Source organism: Bos javanicus, chromosome 15 (genome assembly GCF_032452875.1).
Source record: "Bos javanicus breed banteng chromosome 15, ARS-OSU_banteng_1.0, whole genome shotgun sequence".
Taxonomy (NCBI): Eukaryota; Metazoa; Chordata; class Mammalia; order Artiodactyla; family Bovidae; genus Bos; species Bos javanicus.
The window spans coordinates 58,289,758-58,316,390 of NC_083882.1; the positions used below are offsets into that span (position 1 = coordinate 58,289,758).

The window sequence follows — 26,633 nt, forward strand, 5'->3', positions numbered from 1 at the left end:
CCCAAATGACAACTGTTTTATTTAAAGGTTAGTAAAGAAAAAGAAAATGTTGTCTGCAGAGCACAAGAAAATGTGTTTGCTACATCCTATAAAGCATCTTTATCACTGAGATAGTCACAGACCTAACATGCCTGAGCTGCACTATTTATATCAATTTGACTGAAGAAACTTATAAAAAAATTTTTTTTCTAGTTAATTTTTTTATTCCCCCCTCAGGGAAGTGTGAAGAGGAAGCTTTTGCCTTTATCTCTGAATCTGAACTCATCCTTCTACAAGGAACAAGGAGTAGCTCACATGACCCGGGAGAATAGGACACCCTTTGGAAAGTGTTTGACTAGTGGGTGGAATTACTTTCCCTCAAAGGCCTGAGAAGTCGGCTCCACTCCTCTGTCTTGGAAACCTGCTGCCTCCTCCGGTTTTAAAAGAAGGTTCCTGCTCTCTTCACTTCCTGCTACTGTGTCACCACATGGCTGTCTCTGTGTTACTACATCGGAGTGGAGTTGGGGAAATAGGTTTGCCATTCACTCCTATTGCCACCTGGGGAGATGAGCTCAGACCAACTTTCCTCCTGGCTGACCCCCAAAATTTAAACTCTGAAAGAAATGGAATCTCTGCATGTTCATGTCTAGACTCCCCTTTAATAAAGACTTTCCCTTCCTTAAGTCCAATGCAAAAACCCCAGCAAACAAGTGAGTGAACTACAGCCCTTGACTTCTAACAATCAATACCTTTTATAGATTTTATAAATGATTCTGGTCAACCCCATTCACTCATCTGATTGCTATAAACTTATTCTCTATACCAGGAACTGTGCTAAGTATTAAAAGAACACATACACAGCCTCTGAAGAAGCTCACCAATTCAGTAGTAATCATTAAAGAATTTATAATACTTATGATTCTGAGTTATAAAATTAATGTTCCAAACATCCAGTGTGATTAAATAGGAATCTACTTCATAGCACACAACTTAGCCATCTAAATTTATTTTAACAGTAAAATTATAAATCCATCTCCTCTGATAGATTAGACAGAATATCACAGTCACGACCTAATACTGAATTGTGGTGTCAGTTTAATAACTCTCCCAAGTCTACTAAAGTTCAGTGAAGTAAAATAGAAAAGTAGACAAGGTTGCATTTAAAAAATAAAAGGATAACACTGAAAGTCCTTATAGACCAGTAACTTCTGGAACTATCCCAGGGTTAAAGTTGCATGAAGAAAGTACCTCTCCATCCTTAATGTGTGTAACCCCCATCTGGGGAGCCTGTTAACACGAAGATTGAGTCATGCGTCTGGCCCGAGATTCTGCAAGAGATGCCTAAGCTCCTGGTATACAGACCACAGGTGAATCAGGTCTTATGAAATCATCTAGTCCTACTTCTGTTACAGAAATCACATTTATCCCCGGAAGTTTTAGATACATTTGCCTAATGTTCTTTTAAAGCAAGAAACTGCAGCCAAATGTACTGTGCTTACCTGTCGAAGGTGTGCAGTGTATAATGATTTGACTGTGTTCCTCATTTTCAGCACTGTTGGTGACACCTGCCACATCACTGAGACCTGAACATATAATACAAACTGTTCAATTCAAGCTTCAGGCAGATTAAAAGATTACAACACTTTTCCGGCAGTGTTTTCTCTTGTACATGATATAAGTTCAGTGTGCACCACACTTAATAACATATTAAAGATGTCAGGAACACAGTACACAAAAGCCACAGATTTTTCTCCACAGATTTCATATTGATCCTTCACAAACTGATTACAATAACACAGACTTTGATTAATGCTGTAGAGTGTTCTGTTTTTAAAAGTTCATGCACTTGCCTTTATCCTTTGACCCACTGTGGTCTTGCAGGCTGTTATCTTCTGTGTTTGAATGTGTATAAGAGTCACAACCCCAAAATGCACAGCACTGATAAGCATATGGTACAGATAAAGACCTGGAAAAAAATGGCAAAATCTATGCTGAAATACCAACTTCACAGACATGCTTTTGTTTTGTGAAAGGTAAATACTTTAAACTGGTCCTTATCCTCCCTGGACTTAGTTTCCTCATTTGTTGAAAACAAAAGGCTCTAATATCAGGGGACACCATGAGTTTCTCCAGTTAGATAAGGTATGCTTTGAAAAACTGAATTTGAATCAAGCCATCTCTAAAGCTTAATAGCAATACTGCAATTTAAAGAAAAATCTTATCAGACTCCTTTATAAATGAATTAACCACACCCAATGTATCATATGAAACTGGTAGTTTCATTTAAAATTACGCTCCAGTTCGTTTGTGACTTTACCCCATTAAATGAATTCACATTCTCATATAAGTATAATGAAAATATTTATTCTCTTCTCCCACGATAATATTCCCAAGCCCTCTCTCTACTATGTCTAATGAGGTCTCTGCTCTAACTCTGTCTCTATGAAGTATTTCACATTGTATCAGTTTTCTATAGGCTCACAAGTGGCTTCTGCTATCTTGTTGCAGATGATAAATCCCCTTATACCTAAAACCATTCTGATGAAGGGCTATATTATCTCTTTGACAGCATCACAGGCTGCAGTTCATGTTCTCAACAACAATGGAATAGTGCTCTATTTTTTTTCCAAATTTGTGAGGATTGAGGTTGAAAATCTGGGAACCACAGCAAAAAAAAAAAAAAAAGAAAAAAAAGAAAAAAACCCAGGATACTCTATAATCTGAAGGCCTACCAAAACTTCCACAAAAAAGAAAAACACACCTGAGATTAACAAAGTCTTTTGCTGCTAAGGCTTCTTTCAGCTTGAAGTTGCCCACAAGTTTCAGTTGATTTAGCCCATTTAGGCCTTCCGTTGGAAATGAAGTTAATTCATTGAAACTTACATCTCTAAAAGGTGAATAAGACTTCAAATTAACTCCTAAAACACAAGTCTGTACATGTATTAACATCATAAATACTAGAGCTTTAAGAAGAAGTTTAGGTGAGGAAAAACCATTTCAGAAGCTGTCACTACATCATAGCAGATTAGCATTTATACAAAGGAGCACTCAACAGAAAAACGATTTGGGTAGGCAATGCTAAAACACAAGTTTCTGTAGACTATTCACTACTTTCATGATATCGTTGCAAGAAACTTACAAGTTCGTTATTGACCCAAGCTTGGCAAAAGCTCTGTCATCAATTTCATGGATCAGGTTTCTACTAAGATCTCTGCAATTATAAAAATAAATTGTTAACTCCTTTCAAATAAACTCAAAATGCAATTACTTTGACTACACTTTAGGATCTGCTGCAGTCATAATAACCCTGATAAAATAACAAAGATCTTTAATCCTGCTCAACAACATTTTTAATATTTATGTTGAAGGCCTCCCCTTCACAACGATCTATTTCTTGGAATGTGTTCCAGGGAGGAGTAATTTCAGTTGGCATCTGTTTCAAAACAGTTGTGAATTTTCTCCTCCTTATCATTCTGGTACCAGTTCAAAAATACGAATGATATGATATAGCTTCTGGTACTATTAACTAGGTGAGGCAAAGCACAGCTCCTGACAAAGCTGAAAATAAAAACAGGCTTAGTGTTGTTTGCATTCTCAAAGGTTAGCGATAAGGCCCTTCGGGAAGACAAAGAATCAATATGCAAACAAGAGCATTCCAGAAGGGCTTCAGATATCATTTTTCCCCCAAGCAGGAAAAAAAATCCATATCAACACCAGAGCCACATACTACATTCAGGAACACACCCTGTGGAATTCTGATATTACAGAATTAATAGAACAGAGAAATAATCTGCAGTCACACTTACAGGGAGCCTTAATGGAAATTTAAAGATAGGATAAATTCATTCCATGACACATCTCCTGGATAACAGGAAAATTCGACAGACTTGGTTCCAAATCATGGCAAAGCAGGGTAGCTTTGCATTGTTGTCACTTATCGGTGCTCTGGAAGTGACTGCATCTGGGAGTCAGTCCCTTTCCCTATGACTGCCCGGACCCACAGGAAGCCTATTTGCCTCAAGGCAAGATCCAGAAACCCAACAACCAATAAAGTATTTTTCTAGTAGAACACGTGTGATTTCTTAATGGGGATCTACCAGAAAGCATGATATATTAGTATCTGTAATTTCAATTCACTGTCAATGTTTCCAAGTTTTTTCTATATTAAGAAAAAGTTTCCTAATTAAGTGTATTGTGTCTTCTGCATTGCATGAAGGCACTGACATGGTTTGTCTTAGTCATCTCTATATTCCCAAGAGCTTAATAGAGTACAAGGCACAAAGATGTCCTCCAATACAAATCACTTTTTAAATGAGTGTGTCTGCTGCATATTAGCTGTGTTTGTCATGATAGACACCAGTACAGGGGTCAGCAAACCTCTTCTGTAGAACACCAGGTAGTAAATATTCTTCACCTCTGGGGGTCACATGGTCTCTACTTCAACTATTTGACTATGCCATAGCATGGTGAAAACAGCTTTAGACAATACTTAACCAAAGGGCATGGCTGTGTTCTAATAAAACTTAGTGGACAGAAACAGTAAACAGGTTGACTGTAACCACAGGCTATAGTGTGCCCACCCACCGCCTAAAGAGCTGGCAAACTCCATTACTATGACCGGAAAATACACAAGGAGCATTCCTCAAGCTACACACATTATATTCTTTTGACTCATAAATTTCATCAATTAGCTAAGGTTAAAAAAAAAAAAAGAAAAAAACACTGAAAAGAAATTAAAGTACCACATGGTAAAGTTTGAAAAATAGTATTTATGCATAATAAATCATATTTAAGTATATTTACTAACATGGGAATTGTAATGATATATTAATGTACAGCTTGACAACAATTTTATTTGCCTCTGATAATCACAGAGGAACTTACAGAATCTTTAGGGATGTCAGGCCTTGAAAAGTATCTTCCTTTATTTGGTGGATCTGATTTCGCTGCAAAGAACTAAAAAAAGAATAAGATGAAAGGTAAAAAAAGAAAGAGAGATAAACAAGAGAATTTCTATTTTGAAAAATAACATTTCTTAATTAACTTTTTCGAAGTTTAAATATTCATTCACAAGTAACACTAGTTGATCTTGTTGAAAGTAAAGAGAACTGTTGTTGCCTCATCTGAAGGATGAAAGGACTAGACTAATTGGTATTACGCCCAAAATGAAGCTAACAGTTAAGACACACTACCTAAATTCCTCACCAACCCCACTCAGGAGTGAGAGCAGAAAAACAACACAGTGAGGAAGGACCCAAGACACTATCAGGCTTTCAAAAGATACGGAATAACACTAGTTGCATATGACAAGTGAAAGAAGACAATCTAGAAAAGCTATGTACTGTGATTCCAACTAAATGACATTTTGGAAAAGCCAAAATGATGGAGACAAGGAAAAAAAACAGTAGTTTCCAAATCTTAGGGTGGTGAAATGACTCTGTATAATACTATCATAATTAACACATGCCATTATACATTTGTCCAAATCCGCAGAATGTTCAATACCAATTAACCCTAATTAAACTATGTATTCAGGGTGATAAGGATGTGTCAGTGTAGGTTCATAAATTATAACAGAATCCTATTCTGGTGGGGAATGTTGACTCGGGGTAGGCTATGTACAGATGAAGGCGGGGAATACAGGAAATCTCTGAACCTTTTGTTCAATACTGTTGTGAATTTAAAGCTCAAAAAAATAAAGTCTATTAGGAAAAGAAAAAGAAAAAAAAAAGGACCCAAGACAATATAACCATGTCAAGTACTGCAGAAAGGTCAGAGGAAGGAGGAGATGTTCTAAAACATGGGAGTATTAGTTCCTCCCTTTCTTGACCCCTCAGTCAACTCCCACCAGAGCTGTATTATATAGCTACATGGTGGGCATCCACACCTGGACCAGTCTTTGGTTGGTTGGTTCTTCCTACTGCCCTCCTCCCATACAGTCTCACAGACTGCCTGACAGATGGGTGCCCAGCAAGTGCTAGTCACATGAACACACCTTGTGCCACTGAACATTTATTCACAGGAATACCTGATTCATGCATTTCTAAGACCTTAATATGAAAGCCATTTATTTACAATAGGAAAGGCTTAGTGAGTTAACAGTAGACCATAGCAAAAAAAGTAAGTCAAAAACCAACTTACATTTCTTCCAGAGCATGGCAACCATTAAAGCTTGGAAGGTCTTTTATACTATTGTAAGACAAGTCCCTTAAAACAATGCAAATGGAAAATGATCAATTAATTTTATGTCATCAGAATACTATATTAAGACAGCTGTACTCAGAAGCATCAAAAACAATGCTAAGATCTGTTATAAAGAGATATGGCTGAACAAGAAAAGAAACTTTGTTTTCCTTACACTTGAAAGCTTTCCAGAGTACCTTAGAGATAGAACAAGCTTAAAATGGGCAAACTTTGAGTCCATAATATTGAGTATAGACAATATAAAATATTTTAAAACATTAAGAATATAAAATAAATATGAAAAATATAGTACAGGAAATACACAAAAATTAATTATGTTCACTTGGTAGAGATATGGATTTTTTAGTTTATAATTTTATAATATTGTTCTACCATAAATAATGCCCATGTTATTTAATTAAAAAGCTAGACGAGGAGTGGTGTGTGCACTCATATTTTAAAAAATACTTATATTAAATAAAAAATGGGGACTGGTTAGCTCTGTTAATCCCACTGCAGTTTTCCCTCAATGATATCATTGTGCTTGATACTCCATGACACCATTTAATTCTTGCTTGCTTGATCAGTCACTTATTTTGTTAGTATCTCTCACCACTGAACACTTATGAACAACTTAGTAACTTAACTGTTTTTGTGACCTTTTTTCATGTTTTATTTACTTTTAATTTTCAGGGCAGCTTCGAGATTTTGGAAAGCTCCAATGCTTAGTTGGTTTCTGATCCAAGAAAGATTTGGGCTCTTACTTAGGTCATGGTGAAAGAGCAGCATACACAGAGGTAACTACCCTGGGGCAACTAGAATAAGGATGAGGGGTCAGGATAAAAGAAAAGAAAGAGCCCAGTATGTTTTCACTTTATTCAAAGCAGAGTCACAAGATGGGAGTCACATACACATAACTGTAGAACAAAATTCAAATAAACTTTACCTACCCAGGGGGATACCAGAACACCTGCTCATTTCCATGAAGGGAACGAATAAGAAATAATTACACCATAGTGTCACCAAATGAAAACAGTTTATTAAAAATAAAACTCAACCTATGTGAAATACATAAAAGAAAAGCAGAAGACGGGGAGAGGAATCCAACTTACAAAGTCCTAAGCCTCTTCTGTTCCTGGCACAAATTACTGGATATGCTGCTTATCTTCGTACCTGTCAAGGTCCTGTGGGAAAACATTGTTTGTCTAAGAAATGATTCAAGTTGAGATGGTAAACAAAATGCTGTTCTCACAGAGAAAAGTACACATTCACATATTTGCATATGGACTAGAGTCCATGTATCCCACTGCCTCAGTTCAGTTCAGTTCAGTTCAGTCGCTCAGTCGTGTCCGACTCTTTGCAACCCCATGAATCGAAGCACGCCAGGCCTCCCTGTCCATCACCGACTCCCAGAGTTCACCCAGACTCATGTCCATGGGGTCAGTGATACCATCCAGCCATCTCATCCTCTGACTACTCCCTAAAGTGGGGAGAGGAATGAACCCTCTAATGCAGAGAAGTTTTGTGATAAGATGTTCATAGTGTCCAGAGGATAAGCTTGAGTTCTCATGTGGACCAACAGGAAAAAAAACGAATCCATAGTTACAGCTGACCATGGTCACCTGCAAGACTGTCACCCCCTCACACCCAAAATATGTGAAACCAAGTTATTATCCTGCCCCCCAAATCTTGATTCTGTCTACTATTTCAATCAACCTGATTCAATATTCTGAAATTTTCCTTTAATCCCTGTATGATCAGGCCCTTCAAAATGGCTGCTCTCTGTACAATCCCAGCCCAACCAGTACCTGCTTCACCTACATCTACTCACATAACTGGCCTTCCTACATACTTGCCCCAGGCCTGGGACAGTGAAGGGCGTGCCCCTCTGCTGGTTTCCCTGGTAACTGATAAGCCAACCTGATGTCTATTCCTGTCAATATAACTGGTAATCTCCCCTTCCCCTCCACCACCCTGGGGAGCAAAAACTGCACCATGTCCTGTCAGCTGGGTGCTGGTGGGGTGTTGCTCCAGGATCCTGCTTCAGACATGTAAGCTCCCCCATTCATTAAACCACTGATGTCTCTATTGCTGACTCTGGGCTCTTTCTTCAGTCTTGAAGCTGGGCAAGTGCAGGCCCTAAAGACCTGTGGGGTGCAGCCCAGTAATCCATCTTCCCTTTCTATGTCCCCATCTGTACTCAACCATCAATTTCTATTCTTTATTCTATAGATCTCAGCATCTGACCCTCTTCATTTTTACGGCTACTACGCAGATCAACGGTGAAATGATGCACACAGGGACGGAGGAATCTCAGGCCACACAGAGGAATTCCAGGGATGGATTGAAGACACAGAACTCTCATAGTCAAATATGCTCACTTAGCGAAGTGGAGTCTTCCCATGGCCTCCTTACCATTCTAGCTCTAGTATTCTCTTCTTACCCTCTTCACACCACCTCATCCAACGTTTTTAACATCTCCAAACTGCCATGAGAGTTGAATTTAAATTCCTTAGCTCAATGCTTCTTGACTTCTTTTCTTACATCTTGGCACACATGAAAATTGTAACCTATGCAGCACACTTGTGGTCCTTGTGGCAGAGACCCTAGCCACATCAGACCCCACGTGGCTTCTGGAGGGCCGAGGTCATCAAGATCTTATATGCACCTGCAACCTATTCACAGGCCACCCATTGAGAAGCTCTGCCATAACCAAATGTTCAATGTTCAAGGTTTGTCATTTTAAAATTACAAGCCCAACAGTTTTCCAAATTTCTCCATATCATTCCCCATACTATTATAAACAAGTCTAGCTACATTTGGTCATCTGTATGTCATACTTAGGCTTCCTAGATGGCTCAATAGTAGAGAATCTGCCTGCCAATGCAGGAGATAAAGGAGATGCGGGTTCAGTCCCTGGGTGGGGAAGATCCCCTGGAAAAGGAAATGGCAACCCACTCCAGTATTCTTGCCCAAGAAATCCCATGGACAGAGGAGCCTGGTGGACTATAGTCCATGGAGTTACAAAAGAGTTGGACACAACTTAGCAACTGGGCAGGCTAACAGTTCAGTTCAGTCACTCAGTCATGTCCAACTCTTTATGACCCCATGGACGGCAGCACGCCAGACTTTCCTGTCCATCACTAACTTCCAGAGCTTGCTCAAACTCATGTCCATCAAGTCAGTGATGCCATCCAACCATCTCATCCTCTGTCATCCCCTCCTCCTCCCACCTTCTTTCTTTCCCAGCATCAGGGTCTTTCCCAATGAGTCAGTTCTTCACATAAGGTAGCCAAAGTATTGGAGTTTCAGCTTTAGCATCAGTCCTTCCAATGAATATTCAGGACTTCCTTTAGAATTGATTGGTTTAATCTCCTTGCAGTCCAAGAGACTCTCAAGAGTCTTCTCCAACATCACAGTTCAAAAGCATCAATTCTTCAGCACTCAGTTTTCTTTATAGTCCAGCTCTCGCATCCATACATGACTACTGGAAAAACCATAGCTTTGGCTAGATGGACCTTTGTTGGCAAAGTAATGTCTCTGCTTTTTAATATGCTGTCTAGGTTGGTCATAGCTTTTCTTTCAAGGAGCAAGCATCTTTTAATTTCATGGATGCAGTCACCATCTGCCGTGATTTTGGAGCCCCCAAAAATAAAGTCTCTCACTGTTTCCATTGCTTCCCCATATATTTACCAAGTGATGGCATACATGCCAAGTAATTTTCAGTATTTCCCCATTTCACTAAGGCTTGCTTTTCTAAATAAAAGACCCAGCTCAGTGAAATCTAATTTTGAAACACTTCACCTCTTCCATAAAACCTCTTCTGATAGCTTACATGGACTACTCCAATTCTGAACTCCTAAAGCACTGCTTCTAATCTGGTGCTTACTTACTGCCTTATATTTTCAGAGACTTTTTCAGATTCTACCTCCACATACTAGGCTATACTCTACCTGAGCTGACTGATTCCAAACCCAATACCATCCATCTCTATGCATGATATTCACAAAGCAAGGATGTAGGAATCAACATTAACTCATTAGTATCACCAAAAAGCACTGGCAACCTACTAGCAGGCCAGTGTGCTGTTATCCTTACACACCCTCGCTTCAAAGAGCCACACTTACAAACTCTCCAGACGGACAGTTCCAGTCAGATTGGGGAACCGCTGCACCATGCTTGCACCACGAATGACTCTTTAAGAAATTGTGAGAGAAAAAGAAATTTAAAATAATGAATTTTCATAGATAATATTTTAAACTTATTTTTGAACCAGCTTAAAATTATAATACCACTATACCTAAAAAGATTAGTTTCTGAAAATGTGATCATTTTGACCAGGTGTTCATGAATAAATAAGAACCACTGTAAATTTTCGAAACTGTCTTTTGGACTTCCACCAAAGGAAAAGAAAATAAAAGATACTGTTTTCTGGAGTTACACTAATAAATTCTAGTTTTCCATTAAAGCAATGGTATAAATATTCAGGTTGTTTTAAAATTTCTATAATACTTACAAGGAATGCAGTTCAGACAAATTGTGAAATGCTGAGTTCCCCACAAAAGAGAGAGGATTATCATACAAATGTCTGTAAAAATAGCCAAAAAAACAGAGTTTCCATGTGTTCACAAAGTTAATATATCTAACAGCCTGAATTTTCATTCTTCATCCAGATGTTTGGCCTTGTACAGACACTGCTTTACATGATTACATACTAAAAGAAAATGTCAAACTACTTACATAGTTTTTAAGAGTGGATTACCATCAAATGCTCCATCAGGGATAACAGAAATAGAATTACTATGAAATAACCTACAAAGATAGAAGAAAAATATTTTGAAATGCTTATTCTCTTGTGAAATAAGTTAAAACCCAAATATCTACTACTATTCAGTAGTATATAAAATATAACTGATAACAGCTACATAAAAATTTCAACAATGTGATGAAACCAAATTTTTAATTCCAGCTCATCTTTTTCAGGACCATACCTAATTCTCTCTAAACCCACTGCTTAACCTATTAGTTGGCAGGTCCTTTATATACTTTTAGCTTGCTTCATCCTCAAAGAACTTTAGACTGCAAGAATCTTAGGTACTTTAACCTCAAAATCCCTCTCATCATTGCCTCCATTGAGTTCTTAAGCAACGCATCTCAGAATATTAGCCATCAACTCATGACACACAATCTCAATTACATCATGTGCATTCTTATCTCTGACCTTGACAAATCCAACATCTAAAATGCCCCCTCATCTCTCGTTTATCTGAACATTTCCATTCTTTCAAGTCCAGTCAAATTCCTTCTCTTTGGTGATGTCTTTTCCAATGACCCCAAGCCTCAGTGAGGTCTTTTTCTGGAGTGATTTATTGATCCTATTCATTCAGCACTTATTTCCACCTAGAGACTACTCTTTGTCTGTCTTACATAGTCAGCCTCCCCAATGGGACTAAGACCACAGCTCCTACAAAGCAGAGACTATACATTATGACTTGTTTCACTAGAATCCAGACTTACACAGTAATCTATGCTCAAAACTGTCCAGGTTAGCTGACATAATCCAGGCTGTATCATCGTGTGTGTGTGTATGTGTGTATTATGGAACATGCAATGGAACAATGATGTTCTAAAATCTCACTGGTGTAACATTAAGTTGTGAGTTCTAGGGATATTAAGGCATAGAGAGAGGAAAGCAATACTCACAGCTCTTTTAGGCTGGGGAGAGCTTTAATAGCCTGAGGAAATTCCCCCAAATTATTATAGTTCAAGTCCCTAGAAAAAATTGGGAAAATATGTAAGAACACTGAAGAGGGGTCACAATTTATAATATATATATTATATTATATATAATATATATACAAATGTATATACATATATATATATTTTTTAATATATATATATATATTTTAAATCACATCCTCTGGATGGTAATCTTTCTTTGCCAACAACTGTCATTCCATTTAATTAAATTTACACTTTTTCTTAAAATATTGAATACAAAAAAGAATCTTAATTCTTCATTTTTAAACATTTTTTTACAACTTTATTTCACTGAATTTACCATAAAAATATTAGGATTTTACTGTCTTTTTTTATTTTTTAAACTTATTTTTAATTGAAGGATAATGATGCTTTAAGTCAACAACTTTAAAAGTTCAAAGAATTCTCAGAATCACGTATTACTGGTGCATTAAATAAACAAATCACCTGAATGGCAGTTTTCCATAAAATAGAATGTATTGACTATCCATTTATACATGACAATAGCCTGAAACTCAGGTTTCTATTTGAGGTTTAGAGTGAAATTCTGGTATGAGGGTAGCTGACCTCAGCCCTACTATCAGCAGGATAAGAAGGACTCAGATGGGTTCATACAACTACAGTCCTCAAGTAAGTTAAAAATTGTTGAAAAAGCTGCATTAATTAGGAGAGAGAAAAGCCATAGTGATCTATACTTTTAAAAAATCTTAATTCTGAGTATATTTAAACTTTCATTTCATTTAACCTAGAGAGAATGTTCACATATGATCAGCGACTGATTTCAGAATAAGAGTAAACAAACACTCAGCTCCTTGGAGACCTATTTTATTCTCCTTTACCACACAGAAAAGAGTGGTAAGTTAAAAAATCAACTGGAAAGAAAACATTTAATTTTAATATAATTTGGAATAATATACACAGTTTAGGATCAAAAGGCTGGCCCAGTCTTCTTTTCCACTGGCATTTACATACTTAGCAAAGAAGAACTGGGTTGGTCAGTTCTTCAAGAGTTTCCACTTTCAAATACCCACTGATGTTTATATCCTTTAGTGGTTTAAACAGGAAAGTGAATTAATAAAGTACTAAAAGAATTTAAGTCTTCTCATCGACTGGACAGTTAACCAAAAAGTCAATTAAACAAAATACTGATATTACAAACCCTAAACATTTCAATCAGGTGTTACTTACCCATCTAACTGGGACACTCTCTGAATCATTCACTATACCACAATGGGAAATACTAAAAATCTCCTAACAAAGGCCACTGATAAAATCAAAACAGCAAATACAAAGGTCCTAGTCTTGTTTACACGCAGCTGCATCATGTCATGGTACAGCGGACAGTTGAAACAGCCAGAATTCACTCTAACAACAGAAGCAACAACAAAAGTATCCTAAGCAAAATGGAAACCCTCATTGCATTTAGCAGATAAAGGTTGAGACAGTATTCAAGCCCACTGTTAATTAGCAAAACAGCTGAGATCACGGAGAAAACAAAGAAACAAACCAGCTTTTCCAGAATCAATTTTATAAGGTTCCAAGTTCTGAAACTGTCTATCATACGTTGTAATAGAACCAAAATTTCTGAAAAGGTATATAGCTTGGCAGACTCAGCTGTTTTTACCATGTCCTTTTGTAAGAAATATCAAGCTCATTCTTGTGCAACTTTTTAACCAGAAACCTAGATTAGCTTTCATGACTGTGTTAGCTGAAGGCAAGACTTTAGTTGTACATTAAAACAAATTAATTATTATAGCAAATTAATAATGAGCTGAACTCAAGACCATTACTTTTTTTCTGCAGTGAAATGCCCAACTGCACCATCAACATCCCAAATGTGATTATCCAAAACAGAAACAAACTTACAAGGTCTCCAGGTTATCAAGTCCATCAAAACAGTGTTGACCCAGGCTTTTAATTTTATTGTTATGAAGATGCCTACGGAAAAAAGCATCACAATGACTTTCATGTGACCTAGTGGCAATTATTATCATGTTTAGATGTCTAAACTGGTAGTGCTTAAAGGAATGGTGCAGCCAAGCACTGCAACACTCGACTAATAGAAAACAAACGGCACTGAGTAGGCCTCTCTTGATAAACATGGTGTAAACTCAGATTCACTGAACACAGGAGGCCAATGGAAAAGAAGCATCGTTCTAGTGGAGAAGGGTTACACACACAGAAGATTCTTGAGAAGTTACCCATATCCAAACTAAAGTTTTGACGCACTTTTCATTATATGAAGCGAAACTTTGATGAATTCTCCCATGAGGACATGGGGGAAATGTCAGCTTCATACGGGAGAACTGGTAACAGATTTTACAAAAAATGCCACTTAATTATGTTCAAGCTTTTGAAGATTAAAAACAACAGAGAATCACATACTCCTTGAATAGACAAGTTGGTAAAGAAACATGAAATATCACTGAAACTTGTTTTCTATGTGCGTCTCCAAAAGAATTCTGCTTCTTTTATCACTGAATGCACAGCTGGGACACAAAAAGCCATACAAGGCTTTGCTGCATGACCCCCTTTCTTCTCCTGACTACAAATGGCCATTTAACTTCCAGAGATTCAACTGTTATCATCAGCCATTCATTTTTAAATTATCCTGATCTGTATTTTCAAAAGTCAGCACATGTAATTTTGTAAAAATAGGCAGCTCCTCCAAACACCAGCTCTCCAAGAACACAATTCAGTGAGGTTCCTTCAAAACAATTTTCCACAAGAACTCTGCTTCTGCCCCCAAATTAACACAAATATATGGTGTTAAAAGGGAGGGATACTCACAGAACCACCAGGCTGGACAGGTTGGTAAACGCAAAGTCAGGGATGCTGGAGATCTTGTTGAGTGCCAAGGTCAGCGCCTGCAGGGTGGGCAGATTGCTGAGCGGATGCACTGGCACCTCCGTCAAGCTGTTGTCATCCAGCCACAAATGCCGCAACTGAGTGAGTCCCTCAAAGCTGTCCTCGGGCACCGAGGTGATATGGTTGGCATCTAAACGCCTGACAGAAATAACAATCGCCTTCAGCAACGCTTCTAGTGGAATGAGTGAAGCCAAGTCACACAACTACTCAGCGTTCCAAAAAAAATGTTACAAAAATGACCATAGCCACAACATCCTTGATTTCTTTCATTTTACTAGAAGTTCTTCCCAAATCTAATATTTCTAAGACCAGCATGGGAAAGTCAGTTGTTTCCCTTCCTTCATAACAAAGAGATGTGTAAAAATCTGAATTTTTGGCTAAGCATAATTGTATGGAAGAATGACATGTTTATATATACATATAATATACATTATATACATATATATATATATGAGGTGTTGTCTTCCGGGCTGCAGTCCTCATTTTGCCCCAAATAAAACTTAAATTGCAATTCTCAAAAAAAGAAAAAGAAAGGAACCATAAATCTCAAGCTTGACTTTTATGTTACAGAATGCACTTATCAAAAATACAGAAAAACAACAAGAAGAAACTAAGCTGAGCAAATAAACTACTTTACTTACAAATATAATATCTGATATTAAATTTAATTTCTATTTTGACTTGGTACCAAAGGGGAAAAAGTAAGAACATAATTTAAAAAAATTTTTTTCTATATCAACAAACCATTTAATTAGATTCTCAACAATCCTTATTACTACCAGGCAAGTTAAAAATATGTGTCACATACCACCAAAGCAACCCTCTCCTCTTCTCTTAGGTATAAGTACATTTGAAAAATTAGTTTGTCAAAATTAACAGATATTAAGAAAAGGGCCAACTATCCATAGAAAAAATTAAACAGTTCCTCTGATCAACGTGTTTGTGGCTTTTGAGTTACTTCGATTTTTCCCCAAATTTTGGAACTAAGGACACTTTACTAATAGGATTATTCATTTTTAAAAGTTAAATCCCCATCTGAAAATCTGAGAAGACTAGTCGTAAATGTTAGTGTTGACACAATCAGGCATAATTGTTGGAATACCTGCTTTTAAACACAAACGTAAGCTAGTAATTAATATGTTGAGGAACTGCATGCCCTGGGCAAATCTCAATTTTCTTCACAAATCCCTTGTTGATATATCTTCACCACTTAAATCCATGTCTTAGAGGCTTAGACCTCTTGGTGAAAATTAGTGAACACACACACACACACACACACACACACACACGAAGTGGGTGCAAGGTGAAAATGGCAGCCTGTTTTTGAAGAAATCAGTTTTGGCAGATTTCAAGTTCAGGAAGTTCTGACTTTAGAGTGGTTTTCATGCTTCCAGTTTCTCTACGCTGCTCTAGCTTCAGATCCTGCCATAATTGTCCCTTCCCCTCCAAGTAAGTGCTGAGCCCCTGCTCCCAACTAAGTGCCCCAGATCGAAATGCAGTCTCCTTCCCAAAGGCAGACTGCTCGAGGTCAAAGACCCTTGGTCCTGGTGAGGATCTGATGGAAGCTTCCTTTTTTGGTAGTCAGGATAACTGGAAGAGCACTAAAAAGGAGAGAGCTCCAGAAACTGAGCAGCTGCCTTAAGAATCCACTTAAAAACAAAGAGTTTTAGGCTTGTTTATTCCTTGGAGTTTCTAGAACCTACGCCTTGAGAAAAGACAGGCATCCTTTATGTAACAGACCGGTAATGTGCTGGCTAGAGTTGCTTAGCAGATCCACTTTATTGAGTAGACAGCAGTGTGTTCAAAACACACACATTCACACACACACACATACACACAGATGCACACACTTCACAGACTCAAGGTACTTCTATTTAGGGAGAGAGATATATATTTTGAGTGGAGAGGAGTTAAGGACATTTATTTCACATTCAGACATCTGTACATTTTCTATAAATAAGGTGGAACTGAAATACAACCATACAATTAACCATATAATGTCACTAAATCATACAATTAAATTCTCCTTGTAGCTAATTTGTCTGCAATTCACTCAACACATGTAAACTGAGCATCTTGTTAGGCACAAAAAAGTGAAAATGGTGCACACCACATGCATGAGGAAGAGGCACCCACACTGTAACTAACACACTGAAAAATGAGTGCAAAGTGCTTACAAAGTGTTATGAAGTAAATAAACAGGGTACTGAGATAAGGATTAGCAGGGGCTGCAGGGGAGGGTAGCTTCTGAAAACGTACTGAATAGGAAAAGCATCTCTAAGAAGGTACCATAAGCAGATCCAGAGCAAGGGGCCAAGGAAGGTGGGCAAGGAGTGTTTGAGGCAGTGCAAACAGTGAGGGCAGAGGCTCAGTAGCAGAAACCAGCTGGTGTGGTCCCAGCAACTCCCAGAAGGTTCTAGTGACTAGAACACAGCAGGAAGAGAGTGGAGGGACCAGGGAGACCCAGGTGGGATGCAAATGGGGACCAGATGACACAGACCCCTGGAGGCCAGGTGAGGAGTTTGGATTATATTTTAAGCACAAATTGAGATCCCTCCCCAGTTTCTCAGCATTATAATAGTTTAAAAGTGTAAACTGCTTATGTTGTAATAATGAGATAATATTCATTAACATTCACAAAAATAATGAGCAATGCTTCCCACACATACAACACTCCATTGGCCTTAAGTCCTCTCTGTGTTAAGAAAAATAGCTACTAGGGATTGCAATGTACAACATGATAAACATAATCAACCCTGTTGTATGTTATATATGAAAGCTGTCAAGATGGTAAATCCTAAGAGTTCTCATCACAAAGAAAAAACGTTTTTTCTATTTCAAGTGTCTATATTAGATGATGGATTTTCACTAAACTTACTGTGGTATAATTGAGTTGGCCAAAAAGTTGACTCAGAGTTTTCCATAAGATGTATGTTAAGTCAAATCATTATGCTGTACACCTTAAAATTATACAGTGCTGTATGCCAATTATATCTCAATAAAACTGGAAGGAAAAAAGATGTGGCAAAACACTATAAGAAAAGTTGTCCAGGCCTTTTAAACAAAAGTCCAGTGTTATACACACCACTTGGGCTCCTGCCGAATTCTGTGCCACACCCCACCAAAGAAAAGGGTGGTCTTCACTGAGCAAGATAACTAGGTGAGCTCTGAGCTAAGAACAGTAAGGAAACTACCTTCTATGCAAAATAACTATAAACAATAAATGCACAGACACAATTTCCTCTGTTAAAAATTTCCCCAGATTATAAAGTCAGCCATAAAAAATCAAAAGGAAGAACTTTGGGAAAATGGAAATCTTAAATAAAAAGTTAATGAGAAAAAGGATTTGGGGTGACTCAAATGGTTAATCCTTATGCCTCAATTCACATGGGTGTTGGTGGCACACCCATAAATATAATGAGTTTGCACTTACACCAAGATCAACGTTTCTCAGAGAAATGGTCTTAGAAAAGCGTGCATTTGTACCAACGATCTACGCTATTAAAATTCATCATAATTAACAGACCAAAAAAAGAAACAAAAACTAATTCTTTCAACAGTGGCAGTAAATAGCATTAGATATCTCACAAAGTGAAGAGATTATGTGGCGTAAGTTATTTTACCATTTCAGCTCCATTTGGCAAGAGATAACTATTACTTTATTTAAGTGCACTTCAATTGTTAAATAGTTAACAATGTATTGACTGAATTCCCTTACTATTTTTGTCTTTAAAATGTGCTTCTATTCCCTATTCTCAAAAGCCTGTTTTATATTTAACTGAGACTCAACATAGGTTTTTTCTCTTGCCTTAAATGAAATGACAGTAACAATTCTATGTGTATTTTCTGATGAATGTCTATGCTACCATCAACACTTGTTCAGTATAATCAAAAGCTCCCCCCTTTTCTCTCTACTCCTCATTTACCAATAATATAAACATTAAAGTATTATATTCTGTTACCAGTTTAAAATATTTAAGAAATTTTGTTATGGTAGAAAACCTAGGAAATTTAGTCACTGAAATCCTCTAATAGTCAATATAAGTGAGAATGACTGTAAAGAAAAAATTGTTTTAAATTCTAGTGGAACAAATTCTGACTTGTCATTTTAATATCTGACTCAGGCAATGCTTTAGCCATTTTCATAGCTTCATGGAGGGCTGTTAGGTGAGCTTTTCATTAATATCTACAATTCACTTTCAGCTTTTACGGCCATCATCACCCACTTGAATCAAGCCACTTCTGGTCAATTTCAAGCCCTAATGAACTTTGCTCCTTCTAAGCACTATTTCAAAACCATAAGGAAACCTTTCATGTAATTCAGGTCTGAAGATCAGATTTTCAAACTGACTCAAGTGCTGATAAGACTGTTTTACACCAGGACAGAATTTCAATTGTATCTAACTTGACCACTACACCCACTATGCTAACAAACCCATGAACGTTTCCTTCTTAAATAAAACAGCCCTGACATATAGCTCCTTGTATTTCTGATATACATTAAAAAAAAAAAAAAAGCCCCAATGCCTTTATTAAAAAAAATAGTTTAGCTCCTCTCCTTACCCCAACCATCCATCCCAATTTTGGACATAATTTAAACTACGCAATGCACTTAGCCGTGATGAGCACAGTATCCTTGGTTTAAAACATTACTTTAGAGGAAAAACCTACTATTTCTGTGAAAAAATCCTTTAAATCATCTAAATTACCAAAAATGCCATGTGTATTTTAATGCACTTAAGGATGACAAATCAGAAAAAAAAATCTATTTGTGTATTTTCTTGGTAATTTTTCTAACGTTCAAAGATTTTAGCCTTTTCTTTTTCAGCCTTCCAGCTAGACAAAAGGATTGAATGTTTTGATCATTAAGTCTTGGGAAATAAGAACAATTCTGTATGAAGGTTCTGAAGGAAAACAAATTCTGAAGAAGCAAAAGAAAATGAGAACTATTTAAAATGTCTAATGAATTCAGATCCAAGGGAGGTGAGATGGGTCTCTTTGTGTACGTCTGTCTGAGGTTAGAAATGGTGTGGAGGCAGTGAAACCACATTCTTTAAAGGAACTCACTCCAATCTATTCACCAAAAGAATCTATTCAGAATCCTATTCAATTAGTTATGACAAATTCTTATATTCCATAACTTGGCATTTGGGTGAAATGAGCTACTTAACAAATTTCTACCTTAAATAAATTTATATTGAAACCAGAACTTAAATGGTCAGTACCCCAGATACCTTTTATGATATTAGATATATTTTAAAGTTTGGCCTTTATAGCATATGCTATGCTTTATTAGTATATATTTTCATTTCCACATTCACTGCCCATTAACTATAAAAATATCTAAAGTCAAAGGTAATCTATAATTTACAATTTCCAGTGATATGCTTTTGGTTCAGTTAAAAATTATTTTATATTAGCCAGTGGAGGGGATGAGCCAGTCAATCATTTCACCTAAGTCTTCCCTAGCTCACTTGCATTTCTACTAATGCTTACATTCACAGTTATCTCAAAGGGCAATTTAAAAACCTATGGGATAGATTAGTATACAGATATGTGATGTGGTGACAACCTAATTATATAGCCCAGAACACTTAAGTATGGTCTCTACTTCAGTTTTTCATTTAGTGATTCTCAGAACTTGTGTATACACAAGGATGATCGGAGTAAATTTTTTAAAATACAGCTTCTTGGACCCTACCTTTAAAGAGACAATATCGTGACTCTTGGGATACGGCCTAAGAATCTGTATTCTAGCTATATCCCCCTAGTGATTTTGCTGTGGGTGGTCCAAGTGCCACACTTCAAGAAACTAGGCCTTAGTCCCACTGTATTTAGTATTAGGACACGAACTGAAGCAATGCAAATTTGTGTTCATTACTGTAGTAGAATAAGAAACAATGAAATTGCTTGTTATAAAGAATACTTTTTCATTACTTTCAGACGATTCCTTCACCTAGGTAGGCAAGTTTGGTAATCTAGCAATCGAAAGAACAGATGAAATAGCATCACCATTATTACTATTAATAGATTCTACAAATGTTTATTGAGCAACTTACTACAGGTCATATATTGTTGAAGTGCTTTTCACGCATGAACGTACATGGTAGGTAATAAGCAAACGACTCACAGAGAATTTTAAATAACCTGTCCAACATCACACAGCTAACAGGTGGCAAGAGTGCGGATTCAAAACCAGACAGGCCTGTTCCAGAATTCTAATTAATCTGAACTTATCTGAACTCCTTTTGAGAGCAATATAAATATTCTGACAGATAAATACATGAAGGGCTTCTCTTAATCTTGGGAAAAGATTACAATAACCACATGCTTCAGTTCAGTGCTCCTATCTCTTCTAAAAATCTAGTCCCTGAAGACAGAGAAACCAGATCTTTTAAGTCGGGGATGGGGAGACTGGACGCTAGTCCACAACATGCATTCTAGTTATGAATAAATATTTGTCTATTTAACATAAAGATGGTTGTTTCTTTAGACTCTTCTGTGGGTTTGCACGTTCCAGTGATACTACTGCTGCTCACCTGATCCCCCCACTCTAGGGAGAAGTGGGGTATGCATACCCAAACCACAGAGGCAATGACTCCCGTTCTCCAGGTTCATATACACACACACACACATTTATATGTGAAAGAATGCAAACAAGAATAAAGTTAAGTGCTACATGAAAAAGCTTTTGAAAATAGTGGCTAAACATGGTTAAAACCAAGAGCTGAAATCTTTTTTTTTATTGAAGTATGACTGATTTACAATGTTGTGCTACTTTCTGGTATACAAAAAGGTGATTCAGTTATATATATGTATATTTCATATTCATATACATTTCATATATTTTTCCATTGGGCTTCCCAGGTGGCGCTAGTGATAAAGAACCCATCAGCCAAAGCAGGAAATGTAAGAGATGCGGGTTAGTTCAGTTCTGTGCTTCTCAATCTTTTCTAAAATCTAGTCTCTGGGTCAGGAAGATCCCCTGGAGGAGGAAATGGCAACCCACTCCAGTATTTTCTTGCCTGGAGAATTCCATGGACAGAGGAGCCTGGTGGACTATGGTCCATAGGGTTGCAAAGAGTTAAATACTACTGAAGCAACTTAGCATGCATGGTTTATTATAGCATATTGAATATAATTCCCTATGCTATACAGCAGGACCTTGTTGTTGAAGAGCTGAAATCTTTAATATTCCACATCAAGCCAACTTTGCCTTGGAAAAAAAAAAACAAACAAGAAGACAGCACAGGCAATTAAATTGCCGTCCCTTACACGTGTTCAATGTCCACAGATAAAGATCTACAATCACTGTGCTCTGATGATCATTACCACCCGAAACAGAAACCTCTCTGTGGCTGTTTCTTGAGTGTCATGGCACAAGACTCTAGGACTTCAGTACATACACAACTCTGACTCCAAAGAGAGTGTAATCACCTGCCACATGCAACCTTGTAGCTTTCTCCCAGCCTTGGAGATGACAGGATATTTCAAAGGACATTTCCGTAACAGCAGCCAGTCATTCCCATTTTTATCCCCAATGAGAGGGTACATCTCTTCTTTCTCTAGGATTCCAGTTCTGTACATATTTAGCAGCCTGAGTGGTCTCCTAATGATGCAAGGATGCAGAAAACCAAAAAGTTTACTTACAAAGACTGCAAAGAGCTCAGTCCTCGAATGGCTTCGCTGGGTACTGTTTTCAACTGGTTGTTCTGGAGGGTTCTGGAAGGAAAACTTGGGTTAGTGAATAAGAAGCAATTGCGACCATTTTTTCTTAGAAGAATTTAAAACCATTTCTTTAAAATTAATATTCATCACTGAGGCACCATGAGTGTTAACTGGGACATATAACAGGTTAACTGGGAGGTAAGGACTTTCCTGGCGGCTCAGTGGTAAAGAATCCACCTGCAATGCAGGAGAAGCGGGTTTGGGTCAGGGCGATCCCCTGGAGAAGGAAACGGCAACCCACTCTAGTATTCTTGCTTGGGAAATCATGGACAGAGGAGCCTGGTGGGCTACAGTTCACAGGGCTGCAGAAGAGTTGGACAGGACTAAGTGACTAAACAACAGCAACGGAGCAAGCAAATCCACTAGAATCCCTAATGCCTGGAATAAAGTTTTATTCTAGAAAAAAGCATCTGGAATAAAAGCAGAGTCCAGAAACATGGACATTAGATAACGACAATCCTGCCCAGAGGACAGCAGATTCTGAACTCTTAGGAACAGTGGCCATGTCCTCCGTGAATACAGGGCTGAGGTAGAAATAAAACTTTGATTATCTAATTATCGCCAACCTGGAGAATGGAGGTATAGACCAGTAGTGAAAATGAAGTCTTTACTATTTTTGCCTAATGCCCTTCCTGGTCACATTAATAAAATGACTACCTGATTAGAATCACCACCACAGAATGGAATGGGGAAAGGCCCATCTAACTCACTGAACCAGAGAGGCTGAGTGACTTACAGACGCTTCCCCAGAGAGGTAGTGGCAAAGTGGGGCTGCTGATCGGTTCACCTGCTCTCCAACCTGCCAACCTCCAAGCTCCTGCTCCCTGCCAGGAATTTACTTCCTGATGCCTCACAGGCTATGTAAATCTTCAGATCAGATCAGATCAGTCGCTCAGTTGTGTCACCTCAATTCCCTTTAGCTCTAAAATGATTTTTACCATTTGGAGCTCTTGTAAGCTTTTTTGCCTTTAGGGTCAGCAAATTCAAAATTCTTATAGCTATTAATATAATAAGAGTAGAAACAATGCGGGTGGGTGGAGAGAAGTTGAAACAAAGCTTGCCAGTGACGTTTAAATATGATTTTGATTCAGTGCTTTAGCTACACATAAAGCCTAACATTCAACTGTAATGCACTGGAGTTCAGAATACCTATTATTTAGACGTTAACTTTTGTTATCTAGACCCAAGTTTGCCTAAATCACACTCTAGCCTCCCACACTACCCATTGGCCTGTCCTTAAATCTTTTAATCCTGAACCTAAAGAAACTGTGCTTAACCTAGCTCCAAGCATGTTGACTACGCAGAAAGAAAATACACAGCCAGCTGTGAAACTCTAAAATTGCATTACTTACAGAACTTTGAGTTCTTTCAACCCCGACAAGGCCTTTGGGTGGATAAAAGAAAGGTCGTTGCCAGCCAATCGTCTAGGAAAAAAAAAAAGTAGCAAGAGAAAAATAGTAACTCAGATTCTTAAAATTCAGAACTCACAATAACCCAATCGTTACTGAAGCTCTACATTAAACATCTTTCAAACCTAACTGACATTAAACATGGACTTAAACCTTTGCTAAAGCGATCCCAAGGTTCTTCCAATGAGATAAATGCCTCTAGAATTTTTAACTCCAATACAATAATTTAAACAGGCACATTTTTATTCTGGTGAGGTCAAGCAAGCCAAAACACATTAGACCAAATTAAGTTTGCTATTCATGGTCACTCTCTGCAGCTTGCAGTGTTTTCCAAGTGCCTCACAAATACAGAGCCCTGGTATACAGCAGACAGGAGCTCTATACCGATCAGAGCAAGGAGGAATGAATGCCTTCGGGAGGCATCCTGTTACTTCTCCATAACCAAGGGCAGCATATTCCACGCAAAAGAGAAGCAAAAAGTGAAAGTTACTCTAAGCAGAACTTCCCAAACAAAAGCATGTTTAAAAAAGCAAATAAATTTTTTCCTAAGGAAATTTCAAAGTGACATATTTAACTGCGAGTTAAGAGTGAAGTAAGAAAAGGCTAGAATTCCTTGGGTAAGAAAGGCACACACAATTCAGAATGAGCCCCGCAATTTAGACTGAGTCCCACTTTTTCTACCATGTTCCCAGACACTCAGACACGGGAGGAAAAGTTGGATAGAAAACTTCAGGGAAAAGTGAAAAGCAGGACAGCAACTCATGTGAGTAACTTATAAACAGGTGAACTGCAGGTAGATTTAAGCACAGTTGACCCTTGAAACACAGCAGGTTTGAACTGCATGGGTCCCCATCCATGCATTTCTTTTCCAATAGTACATACTACTGTACCACAGAGCCCATGGTTGGTAGAATCCTTGGATGTTGAGGAACCTTGGATAAAGGGTGGGGGTGACTATAAATTATCAGTGGATTTACTCATGCTGTTCAAGGGTCAGCTGTATTGACTTAAAAATGATAGTTATGTGCCCAGATGATTAAACATAGGACTTTTCCAATTTCCTGGTTCCCTCCAGGGCACTCTCCTAAGCAATGAGATTTTATATGTATGATTTTTTTTTTTTTTAATGCTCTCTCCTCTTCACATCTTGGGATCACAGTCATCAAGTCATATTATTTTCTCCTTGACAGGGTCTATTTCTATTATCTTTTCTCTTCTTTCTGTAAACACAGTGCACCACTCCCCCCACCCCCCACCCCCAACCCAGCCTTGGTCAGCAATTCAATCACAAATGAGTGCCTACTCAGCCCCAGAGAAATGACATCCTCTTCTTAGACTTCAGGTTCCCCTCATTTCAATCTGCTCTTAGACACCCTGATTCTAGGACATAACGATGGCTCCTTTACCCTTCGTAAACTTTAAGTCACAGAGATGGGAAACTGTTTTTTAGATGCAATACTCTCTCTTAGAAGTTTTCATCCCAGTTAAAATACAAATAGCCCTGGAAAGGATAACACTTGATCATTTCTTAGTATTAACACAGTAATTGGCATGGAAGATGTGTGTGTGTTGGGGGGAGTGGGAAAGTGAAAGAGGACTCAGAAACCCAAAGAGTGAGTGTGTAGAATTATTTCTTCAGTTGCAAGGACAACCATGCCAGGTTCCCAGGCAGCGCTACAGTTTTAACACAAGGTTCATGCTCCTAAACTAAATCCTCCCTAAGAAGCTGTCTCATCCTGCACAGTTTCTCACAAGGCACCCTAGCACCAGGCTCTAAACTGCATGCCTGTCAAGGGCATTCCTCAATCCAGGCTCACAATAGTTTACTGCAGATCATCAGCCTCATGGCCTTTCACCTCTCAGGTTTCACCATACGGAAAAGAAAAGAAGGGACTGGAGAAGATGGTGTTAAGATTTTTCAAGGCTTGTATTTAAAACTATTCCTGGAGACTTCCCTGGTGGTCCAGTGGTTGAGAATCTGCCTTCCAATGCAGGGGACACACGTTCGATCCCTGGTTGGGAAACTAAGATCCCACATGCCACAGCTAAGACCTGATGCAGCCAAATAAATGTTTAAAAAATAAAACTATCCCTCCCCAGCAAATGGTCTGAGTTCTGAACTAGCCAGCTTCGCCACTGTATCTTTAAATGCTTCACCTCATGACCTAACCTTTACTTCTTAAATTCCTGACTCCAGTGTGAGTGGTGCCGAGTTTTGCAGTTGTGTCCGTGGACAGTTGTGGGGTCTTTGCGACCCCATGGACTGTAGCCCTTCAGGCTTTTCTATCCACGGAATTCTCCAGGCAAGAATACTGGAGTGGTAGCCATTCCCTTCTTCAGGATATCTTGCTGACCCAGAGATCAAATCCTGCGTCTTGTGTCTCTTGCACTGGCAGGTGGGTTCTGTACCACGAGCACCACCTGTGTCAGTCAGTTCAGTTCAGTCGCTCAGTCACGTCCAACTCTTTGCGACCCCATGAATCGCAGCACGCCAGGCCTCCCTGTCCATCACCAATTCCCGGAGTTCACTCAAACTCACGTCCATCGAGTCAGTGATGCCATCCAGCCATCTCATCCTCTGTCGTCCCCTTCTCCTCCTGCCCCCATCAATCCCAGCATCAGGGTCTTTCCCAATGAGTCAACTCTTCGCATGAGGTGGCCAAAGTACTGGAGTTTCAGCTTTAGCATCAGTCCTTCCAATGAACA

General features: G+C 38.2%; 1 protein-coding gene across 1 annotated transcript in view; it reads right to left on the minus strand.

Moving 5' to 3' along the window:
* LGR4 (leucine rich repeat containing G protein-coupled receptor 4) overlaps positions 1-26,633 on the minus strand; it is a 107,493-nt gene that overhangs the window by 4,348 nt on the left and 76,512 nt on the right. Inside the window, exons 3-17 of the mRNA XM_061380979.1 lie at positions 23,871-23,942; positions 22,441-22,512; positions 14,713-14,928; positions 13,789-13,860; positions 11,866-11,934; positions 10,903-10,974; positions 10,679-10,750; positions 10,290-10,358; positions 7,275-7,346; positions 6,121-6,186; positions 4,864-4,935; positions 3,119-3,190; positions 2,741-2,866; positions 1,830-1,945; positions 1,479-1,562 (exon numbers count right to left, since the gene is read on the minus strand). Coding sequence (XP_061236963.1) covers positions 1,479-1,562; positions 1,830-1,945; positions 2,741-2,866; positions 3,119-3,190; positions 4,864-4,935; positions 6,121-6,186; positions 7,275-7,346; positions 10,290-10,358; positions 10,679-10,750; positions 10,903-10,974; positions 11,866-11,934; positions 13,789-13,860; positions 14,713-14,928; positions 22,441-22,512; positions 23,871-23,942 — 1,322 coding nt within the window. The remainder of the gene's footprint in view (positions 1-1,478; positions 1,563-1,829; positions 1,946-2,740; positions 2,867-3,118; positions 3,191-4,863; positions 4,936-6,120; positions 6,187-7,274; positions 7,347-10,289; positions 10,359-10,678; positions 10,751-10,902; positions 10,975-11,865; positions 11,935-13,788; positions 13,861-14,712; positions 14,929-22,440; positions 22,513-23,870; positions 23,943-26,633) is intronic.